General features: G+C 40.6%; 1 protein-coding gene across 1 annotated transcript in view; it reads right to left on the bottom strand.

The window, feature by feature from the left end:
• Positions 1-1,033: 1,033 nt before the first annotated feature.
• Positions 1,034-10,992, bottom strand: part of LOC141271572 (uncharacterized) — an 86,700-nt gene continuing 76,741 nt past the window's right edge. The window contains exon 18 of the mRNA XM_073681620.1: positions 1,034-3,700. Coding sequence (XP_073537721.1) covers positions 3,265-3,700 — 436 coding nt within the window. The 3' untranslated portion in view covers positions 1,034-3,264. The remainder of the gene's footprint in view (positions 3,701-10,992) is intronic.

The following is a 10,992-nucleotide window of genomic DNA, read 5'->3' as shown; positions in this document are numbered from 1 at the left end:
TCTTGTATTTGTCAGTAAATGTTTAAAAATGTATGAAATGCTGAACCATAGAAACATCTAACTAAAAAAAATTTAAAAACACTGAAGCAGCAAACTGTGCGAAAACCAAAATTTATGTCAGTCTTAAAACCTTTGGGCATGAGTCTACAATAGGGTTGAGCGAGTATGCTCGGGCCGAGCTCCGAGTATTTACAGCTGCTCGGTGATATGGTTGAATCGCTCCCATGTGCATGATTTGCAACTGTTTGACAGCTTTATTACATGTGAGGAATGTGTAAGAAATAGACATTCCTCCCATGTAATAAATCTGTCAAACAGTTGCAAATCATGCACACGGGAGCGATTCAACCATATCACCGAGCAGCTGTAAATACTCTGTGCTCGGCCCGAGCATACTCGGAGAAAGGGTTAACAGAACATACTCGCTCAACACTAGTCTACAACAGTAATTTTATTTTGTTACCAGTGACTTTTGTTTTTTACATTCTATGATTTATCTATAAAAGAAATAGAAAAAAATTGCTACTTCCCTAACTGATTTTTTTTATGCTCAATAAAAATAGATTTCCGTGAAAAATAATTTCCACGTACAGAACATGAAATGGCTTCTCCCCACTCATGTGATGAAATGTGGTGGCAAAAATATTTTACACATGGTAAACATGAATAATACTTCTGTTCTATGTGAATACTCTCGCATGTAATAGGACTTGATAGATCTGTAAAGCATTTAAGACTGAACATGAACATGAAAATGGCTTCTCCCTTGTATGAATTTTCTGATGAAAAAAGGCTGTTTGAGCCCGCCAATATCTGGGGATCAGCCTTGACCCGGTAAGGCCAATATGGTTTCTTACCTGATGCCTTAACTTCTCCCACCTTACCCCAAGGATCCCGTGATCCTGTCCCAAAATAAAAACACTACAACCGGTTATAATTTTGGGCACAGCGGCCATTTTATTAACAAACAACAATAACATTCAAATTGACAATAAAATAAATATAAATATGGAGGGAGCGTTCTTGGAGCTAAAAGATCTGGCTTTAAAATAAAGTATAAGAAATCGACCGCCATGTTACCCTCAGCCGTGCAGCACCAGCTCGAGGGCACCAAACTTCCACAGTCCGTGAAAGACCAACCAACTAAAAGCTCCCAGGGTAAAACCCCGTCCAGAGCCCAGAACCGACTGCCAGATCACCACCCACTTAATTTAAACGACCTGGAATTTTTCCAATTCCTTCAACCGACAATTCGGTACCAACTCCAAGAACCCCACCCCCCCCGCCAACCAAGCCACTGTGACAAGCAGACCCTAGTAAAATGAACCATTTTCCCCTAAATGAAAAACAATAAACAACAAAAAGAGGGAGGGTGGGTGGGAATTCCTCGTCTGCTGCTCCTCCAGGAATGGCAGTTTTCCCGCATTTTTCCTTTTATATGCCTCTCCCACAGCCCGCCTCCCAAACTTCCCACTAGCCAATCCCCATAGATGCCACTTTTAAACATGGTAAACCTCCAGGCCAATCCTGGTCATGGGGGGCTTCCATCTAGCTGTGCCTGTCTCCGGCCCCCTCCTAGAATCTAACATGTATAGGCACCTCCATACTCTCCCAGGAGAGATGATCTCGGAGAAAGAGAAGGGTCCAGTGAGCTGAATTTCAGTGACCGATCCTTTTTTTTTCTCGTTGTAGAAAAGTTCCTTTGTACGGGGGAGTTAAGAGCGATAGCTGTTAACTAAACGATCGTTCGGCCTACAGCCATCCATTGTATATGGGGGCCTTAACGATGGCTATATCCATAAACGATTCTCATTTGATTAAGCGCTGGCTCTTAGATCCCAATGTGGGAAAATATTGTTCTTTAATATAGTTGTCATAAAATGTAATGAAGAACGTGTTTACACCTTCCTCACGCGCCACTAAACTAACGTCAGAAACACAAATAAATTCATAAGACAATTGTATAATAGTTATGATGCTTTTGTTTATTATCAAACATGTCCAACCTTATCCCATGGCTCTAATTTATATCCTATTTAAGCATGTACCCAATAATTCATCTCACGGACAGTTCCCAAAGATCTCCTCGATTTGTGAGTTTTTTTTTCATTTTGGTAATTTTTGGTGTTCACCACTTTTTCCACAATAATCATCCGTGTGCAATTTTTTTCATCCTACTAGATATTTGTAGCCCAAACTACTTGGCCTTAGATACATTGTTTAGGACAATAATACAGTCATATTCTCATTGGAGTCTGCAATATACTTCCTGTCTATAAACTGTTCTTGGGCTGGCTTTAATCATACTAACATGTACTTTCTACAAATCCTATCCTTTCCGATGAAGATTGTATTATATATAAACTTGACCCTTAAGGGTATCCATAGTATAGGCGTGGCTTATTGATGCTTAGGAAAAGGGATGCCAGCTCTATGTACTACTTCGTAGAACTCCTGTTATATAGGTAACTAGCATAGCACTCTCATTTGATAACCCTATAGCCGCATGGTCGCCTTCCCAGAATATCACCAATATGGAGGCAGGTAATCTACATACTGTTTGTTTATCTGCGATCATTGATTTAAATTTCTTTTTAGAAAACTTCAGGTAGATATTTGTATAAGACTATCAGTCTCCAAATAGGAGGTTAAATAATGCTCATATATTTTATGATATTATTTATTATTTTATGAAACCTGAGGAAGGCACCCGTACTGTGGCGAAACACATTTTATGATAACAAAAAAAAAACAACAATATTTTCCCACATTGAGATCCAAGATCTCTTCTTTCAACCACTGAGGATGGTTTGTGAATATATTCATTTTCTGGATCCTTTCCCACGCCTTTCAAGCAGGGAGTTGAGGATCGATTTGAGGTGGTGCAGCAGTCTTACCTAAATGGAAGGTATCCATGCTCAGATCCACCTTCAGTATTGTTGTATCACAACATATGTAGTTCTGTACGATTGAAAAAAACAAAACACATGCCCGTCAAGTTCATTGGAGGGAGACGAAAGGATAAAAGGAATGTAATTTAGGTACATCCATATAAGCATATTGGAGTCTGCCTTAAAGGACAACTTTTTCTAAAAGTTCCTTAAAGCCAGATTCAAAGAAATAACCTAAGGATTGCTAATTTACTTCTACAGTCCTCCACTCCACCGGCTGAGCTATCAAAAAGTCGTAAAAAGGTTGAGTAATTTTCCACTTAATACCTTCTACATAGCGTATTATCAGGACCTACTATGTGAGGGAGCTTCTTTATTCTTTGTGTTTTCTTATCCGATGTAACACAAGAACTGATTTTCGTATAAAACACCTTCCACATTCTGGGCATGAGTATGGTTTCACCCCTGTGTGGCTTCTATGATGCATAACAAGACTTGATGGATCTGTAAAACATTTCCCACACTCTGAACATGAAAACGGCTTCTCCCCTTTGTGAATTCTCTTATGGTTTTCTAAATTTGATTTCCGTGTAAAGCATTTTCCACATTCCGTGCATGAATACGGTTTCTCCCCCGTGTGACTTCTCTGATGCAAAACGAAATTTGATCGATCTGCAAAACCTTTCCCACATTCTAAACACGAATACGGCTTCTCCCCCGTGTGAAATCTCTCATGTTTAATGAGATTTGATTTGTCGTTAAAACATCTTCCACATTCTGAACATTTAAATGTCTTCTTTCCTTGAGATCTTTGATTTTGTACAACCTGTCTGAGAATTTCATTTTCTTTAATGATCTGCGACAAATGAGAAGATAGGACCAGTTTTATAGGATCAGATGTGAGATCTCTGCTATAAAGGGCAGAGGCTTTATCTGGAAAAATGGCATGCTCTTCATAGCTATCTTGTGTGATACTAAAATCCTCTTCTTTAAAATTTGAAGTTATCAGATGTTCCTCCAAGTCCCTGGTGAAGTCATCTGCCATGAAATAAAAAATGTATTTTATTATTTTTGAATAATAATAATAGAATATTCTCTTAAGAACGTGTTTTTTTTTTGGACTTCATGTTTTGACACATCTGAAGACATTTTTTTGGATACTTCTAGCAATTTTTAAGTATAGAAGATAATAAAGTTGTGACAACAAAAATATGTACTGCCCTCATTTCAGAACCTTAGGAAGAAATGTTCCTTGTGCCGTAAAGATTTATGTTATGTTTATTTTTGTCTTTTATAAAAAAAAAAAAATATTTATCACATCATCAACTTTATATTACATTGCCATGTATGATCCACTATTTTATTGTTGTCTATAATCCACAGATATTAACTCTTGCTACAGCCCAGTGTGATCTCCTTGGCTTACAGCCCTACCGATCTGTCCATCCTCCCCATAGTTCAGTGTTACTGATTGTCTGACAAACTCTGTGTCATCCTTCAAAGCATTTGGTTGCAAATTAATCTGTTTTTATACATTTAACACAAACTAAATTTTATAAATAAAAGCTACTATCCTGCAAGATTTCTTGATTATTATTTTATGATTGTATTGATTCATTGTTTTTATTTAATACAGTGGGTCCGGAAAGTATTCAGACCCCTTTACATTTTTCACTCTTTGTTTCATTGCAGCCATTTGGTAAATTCTAAAAAGTTCATTTTTTTTCTCATTAAAGTACACTGTGCACCCCATCTTGACTGAAAAAAACAGAAATGTACATTTTTTTGCAAATTTATTAGAAAAGAAAAACTGAAATATCACATGGTCATAAGTATTCAGACCGTTTGCTCAGACACTCATATTTAAGTCACATGCTGTCCATTTCCTTGTGATCCTCCTTGAGATGGTTCTACTCCTTCATTGGGGTCCAGCTGTGTTTAATTAAACTGATAGGACTTGATTTGGAAAGGCACACACCTGTCTATATAAGACCTCACAGCTCACAGTGCATGTCAGACCAAATGAGAATCATCAGCTCAAAGGAACTGCCCAAGGAGCTCAGAGACAGAATTGTGGCAAGGCACAGATCTGGCCAAGGTTACAAAAGAATTTCTGCATTACTCAAGGTTCCTAAGAGCACAGTGCCCTCCATAATCCTTATATGGAAGAAGTTTGGGACCACCAGAAGTCTTCCTAGACCTGGCCGTCCAGCCAAACTGAGCAATCGTGGGAGAAGAGCCTTGGTGAGAGAGGTAAAGAAAAACCCCAAGATCACTGAGGCTGAGCTCCAGAGATGCAGTAGGGAGATGGGAGAAAGTTCCAAAAAGTCAACTATCACTGCAGCCCTCCACCAGTCGGGCCTTTATGGCAGAGTGGCCCGACGGAAGCCTCTCCTCAGTGAAAAACATAAGAAAGCCCGCATAGAGTTTGTTCAAAAACACATGAAAGACTACCAGACTATGAGAAATAAGATTCTCTGGTCTGATGAGATGAAGATAGAACTTTTTGGTGATAATTCTAAGCGGTATGTGTGGAGAAAACCAGGCACTGCTCATCACCTGCCCAATACAATCCCAACAGTGAAACATGGTGGTGGCAGCATCATGCTATGGGGGTGTTTTTCAGCTGCAGGGACAGGATGACTGGTTGCAATTGAAGGAAACATGAATGCGGCCAAGTACAGAGATATCCTGGATGAAAACCTCTTCCAGAGTGCTCTGGACCTCAGACTTGGCCGAAGGTTCACCTTCCAACAAGACAATGACCCTAAGCACACAGCTAAAATAACAAAGGAGTGGCTTCAGAACAACTCTGTGACCATTCTTGACTGGCCCGCCAAAGCCCTGACCTAAACCCAATTGAGCATCTCTGGAGAGACCTGAAAATGGCTGTCCACCAATGTTCACCATCCAACCTGACGGAACTGGAGAGGATCTGCAAGGAAGAATGGTAGAGGATCCCCAAATCCAGGTGTGAAAAACTTGTTGCATCATTTCCATGAAGACTTGTGGCTGTACTAGCTCAAAAGGGGGCTTCTACTCAATACTGAGCAAAGGGTCTGAATACTTATGACCATGTAATATTTCAGTTTTTCTTTTTTAATAAATTTGCAAAAATTTCTAGATTTCTGCTTTTTTTCAGTCAAGATGGGGTGCAGAGTGTACTTTAATGAGGAAAAAAATGAACTTTTTAGAATTTACCAAATGGCTGCAATGAAACAAAGGATGAAAAATTTAAAGGGGTCTGAATACTTTCCGTACCCACTGTAAATCCTGTTTATCAGTCAAATGATATACAGTCATGGCCGAAAGTGTTGGCACCCTTGAAATTGTTCAAGAAAATGAAGTATTTCTCCCAGAAAATTATTGCAATCACACATATTTTGTTATACCCATGTTTATTTCCTTTGTGTTTATTGGAACAACACAAAAAAAACTGAGAAAAAAAAGCAAATTGGACACAATTCCACACAAAACCCTAAAAGTGGGACAAAATTGTTGGCACCCTCAACTTAATATTTGGTTGCACACCCATTGGAATAAATAACTGCAATCAATCGCTTTCTATAACCATCAACAAGCTTCTTACACCTCTCAACTGGAATTTTGGGTCACTCTTATTTTGTAAACTGCTCCAGGTCTCCCATATTTGAAGACGTCTTCTCACAACAGCTAATTTAAGATCTCTCCACAGGTGTCAATGGAATTTTGATCCAAACTCATTGCTGCCACTTCAGAACTCTCCAGCGCTTTGTTTCCATCCATTTCTGGGTGCTTCTTGAAGTATGTTGGGGGTCAGTGTCCTGCTGGAAGACCCATGACCTAGAATGCAAACCTAGCTTTCTGACACTGTGCACTACATTGCGACCCAAAATCCTTTGGTAATCTTCAGATTTCATGATGCCTTGCACACAGTCAGGGCACCCAGTGCCAGAAGTAGCAAAGCAACCCCAAAACATCTTTGAACCTCCACCATATTTGACTGTAGGTACTGTGTTCTTTTCTTTGTAGGCCTCATTCCATTTTCGGTAAATAGTAGAATGATGTGCTTTACTAAAAAGCTCTATCTTGGTCTCATCTGTCCACAAAATGCTTTCCCAGAAGGATTTTGGCTTACTCATGTACATTTTGGCAAACTGCAGTCTAGCTATTTTATGTCTGTGTGTTAGAAGTTGGGTCCTCCTGGGTCTCCTGCCATAGCGTTTCATTTCATTCAAATGTCGACAGATAGTTTGTGCTGACACTGATGCAACCTGAGCCTGCTTGAATTTCTTTGGAAGTTGATTGGGGTTGCTTATCCACCATCCGGACAATCCTGCGTTGCAACCTTTCATCAATTTTTCTCTGCTGTCCATGTCCAGGGAGATTAGCTACAGTGCCATGGGTTGTAAACTTCTTGATTATGTTGCACACCATGGACAAAGGAACATCAAGATGCCTGGAGATGGACTTGTAACCTTGAGATTGTTGATATTTTTCAACAATTTTGGTTCTAAAGTCCTCAAGACAGTTTTATTCTCTTTCTGTTCTCCATGCTTAGTGTGGCATGCACAGACACACAATGCAAAGATTGAGTCAACTTCTCCCCCTTTTTTTTCCTGGTTTCAGGTGTGATTTTCATATTGCTCACACCTGTTACTTGCCAAAGGTGAGTTTGAACGAGCATCACATGCTTAAAACAAAGTTGTTTACCCACATTTTGGAAAGGTGACACAATTTTGTCTGACCCATTTTTAGGGTTTTGTGTGAAATTATGTCTAGTTTGCCTTTTTTTTCCTCTTTTTTTTCTTTTGTTCCAATACACACAAAGGAAATAAACATGTATATAACAAAACGTGTGTAATTCCAATAATTTTCTGGGAGTAATACTTCATTTGCTGCAATAACTTCAAGAGTGCCAACACTTTCAACCATGACTGTATGTGTGCTCTCTCATTTCTTTTTTTTTCCTGCACTTTTTGCCTTTTAAAACTGCTCCCGTTTAATGCTGTAAATCTGTGGCCTGAGGAAAGTGTCGCTACTATGCTGAATCATGTAACATATTATTCTTCAGTTCCATATATTAATTTGAGCCTTTTTGGATTACTCATCAGCACTCACAGTAGTCCTCCATTTTTTTCACACTCCTGGAACACATACAGAGACTGAATTAATTCTTTACATACAGATAATTATATGTCCTGTCTATTACCTGGTGATGATCGGGGCTGGGGAACATCCATCATGATGTCCTCGTATCGATCCTTGTGTCCTTCTAGATACCCCCACTCCTCCATGGAGAAGTAGACGGTGACGTCCTGACACCTTATAGGAACCTGACACATACAATGATACCGTCATCCCCCCGATCCCTTCATAGCGTCACTGTATAATGTCCCACCATTCCCAGCAGTGTCACCTCTCCAGTCAGCAGCTCAATCATCTTGTAGGTCAGTTCTAGGATTCTCTGGTCATTGATGTCCTCATGTGGGGGAGGTAGAGACCCTGTGATTGGACTCAGATTTCCTTCCCATCTTTCAGACACAGGGGCTTGACAGCGATCACTAGAAGTCTTCTTCACTATTGCGTAATCCTGTGTATGGAGAAACAATAATCAATCTCACTGTAGACATTTCCAGAGTCCTCACCTCTCCGGTCATATCATCTGTTATTACCATAGATGATGTAATGTGACGTCACCAGAATCTCTCACCTCTCCTGTAAGCTGGAAGAGGATCTCTAGGGTGAGATTCAATATACTCTCCACCATCTTGTCTCTGTTCGTATCCATCTATGACAATCAGAAAAATTCTCATATATGAAAGATATCAACTGTGTCGAGAAAGTATTGTAAGAAGAATCTGAAAGAACAGAAAACAAGCAAATTAAAAATTAAAAATCCTATGTAAACGTCATATTTTTCAATTTACTTCCTCTATCACCTCGCGATATAGGAAGCTGACAACGTCATAAATATGGCACAATAAAACCAAAAGCAACAAATCCAGGAGGCACCCACATGAGGATCCAAGAGGATTTATTTATGATTCAGATCTGTGCAATTTTGCCATAAATACAAAATTTATAACAAAAAAGTGACAAAAATTACTTATGTAACACTGTTCTTGTGCACAAATGAAATAGTGAAGGCTGCAGCCGGCAGCGTAATGTGAAGCATTTGGGCTCCAATGCAAAATGTCCAACAGAGCCCCCAACTATCACACATGGTTAATAGTATTGGTCTCCTCATATGAGCGAAAGGGACCTTTTGGGCGCAGAAAGTTCCAGGTCCTCAGTGGGAAAGCAACCCCTGCAATCAATATAGCGAGGCCCCTGGCTACAGCACTAATGTGATGTTTTATAAACTGGGAACCTGACAGGGAACACAGGGCTGAGAGAAAAAGAAGGGGCGCAAGTCTGGGGGTAAGTATAGATTTTTTTTAAAACTTTATGCAACACTAGAGATGACCGGATTGCTTCACACAACCCCGGTCCAGGTCAGTGCCCTCCAGCCCTGGTCAGGAGATGCCAGAATTTCCTGATTCTCCAGGATCCTAGACTTGACTTATGATTTACCGGGATGGTGCTCTCACCTGTGCGCTTCACAAATGACGTCATGCAAGGCCGGCAAATAAACCTGGACTGTGGCTGTGCAAAGCTCATCTCTGCGCAGCACCTTGTGGCCATTCTTAAGACATTATCCAGTAGTGGACAATCTGTTGTGATCTGCAACATGAACTAAGGAAAGATAGGGGAAAGCTGTCCCTACAGTAAGACTAAGCTGAATCCCTACGATGTAGCGGGCTGCCTGTTCCTAACGAACAGACCAGCCTTAGTCCTCGGCTAGTCTGAACGAAGACCTATAGCATTAAGAGAGGGGTCCCTAAAAGAAGTAAGGACTGGGACAAAAATGGGACACCTCCTAAACAGAAAAGTAGTTGCAGAACACAAAAAGACAAACTGACAAAAAAGTACTAGAGGTCCCAGAAGGACTAAGCTAACTGACAGAAAAAGGCACAGAAGCACCAGGCTAGAGAAACAGTCAAACACTGAAGCCCAGCACAGCCAGAAGGGTGGAGCTGGAATATAAAGGCAGATGGTCACGTGACCGCAAAACACAAGATGGAAAAAACAAACAGGAGGGTTCTAACTGTACCCCCTCTTTTATAAGGATCCTCCAAATCCCCCAGGCTCAGGCCTATCCGGAAACCTCTTGTGGAAAGCCTCAAGCCTAGGAGCAGAGACATCATCCGTCCTTACCCAGGAGTTGTCTTCGGGACCAAAACCCTTCCAGGAGACGAGATACTGTAATCTCCCTCTATGCCATCTAGAATTCAAGATACGAGAAATTTCATATTCGCCGTCTTCCACCACAGGAGGAACTGTGACAGTGGCGTCCCTATCAGATACATCAGCCTTTTTCAACAAGGAAACAGGAAACACAGGATTAATCTTCCAGGAAGTAGGGACATCCAACCTAACAGCAGACGGGTTAACAACCTGAAGCACTTTAAATGGACCCACAAACTTAGGACCCAGTTCTTTAGAGGGAATCCTCAACCGCAGGTTCTTCGAGGACAACCAAACCATGTCACCCACAGTAAACAAAACCTCCTTACGTTTCCTGCCAAAATACTTCTTGGACTTTTTGTTAGCCTCTAGAAGGTTGCAACGTACATTAGTCCAAACGCTCTCCAAATCACCAGAAAAATTCTCCTACTCTGGCACCGCTGACCCCAATTTGGAGAACAAACCAAAAGACGGATATCTCCCAGTACAACAAAAAAAAGGAGAACACCCAGCAGAGGAGGATGTATGATTGTTAAGAGCAAATTCTGCGAGAGGCAGAAACTCAGACCACACCTCTTGATTGTCCGCCACAAAACAACGCAAAAACTGTTCAACATCCTGGTTCTTTCTTTCAGTCTGTCCATTAGACTCAGGATGATAACCAGATGAAAATGACAAATGGACTCCCAACCTGTCACAAAAAGCACGCCAAAAGAGAGCCACAAACTGAGGCCCTCTATCAGAAACAATATCCGTGGGAACGCCATGGAGCTTGACAATCTCCTTAACAAACGCCTTAGCGAGTGTCTTGGCGCAGGGCAACTTAATGAAT

The sequence above is a fragment of the Phyllobates terribilis genome, unplaced genomic scaffold (assembly GCF_046119375.1).
Source record: "Phyllobates terribilis strain yellow unplaced genomic scaffold, ASM4611937v1 Scaffold_5__5_contigs__length_657084704, whole genome shotgun sequence".
Taxonomy (NCBI): domain Eukaryota; kingdom Metazoa; phylum Chordata; class Amphibia; order Anura; family Dendrobatidae; genus Phyllobates; species Phyllobates terribilis.
This window is presented reverse-complemented; position numbering and strand designations above follow the sequence as displayed.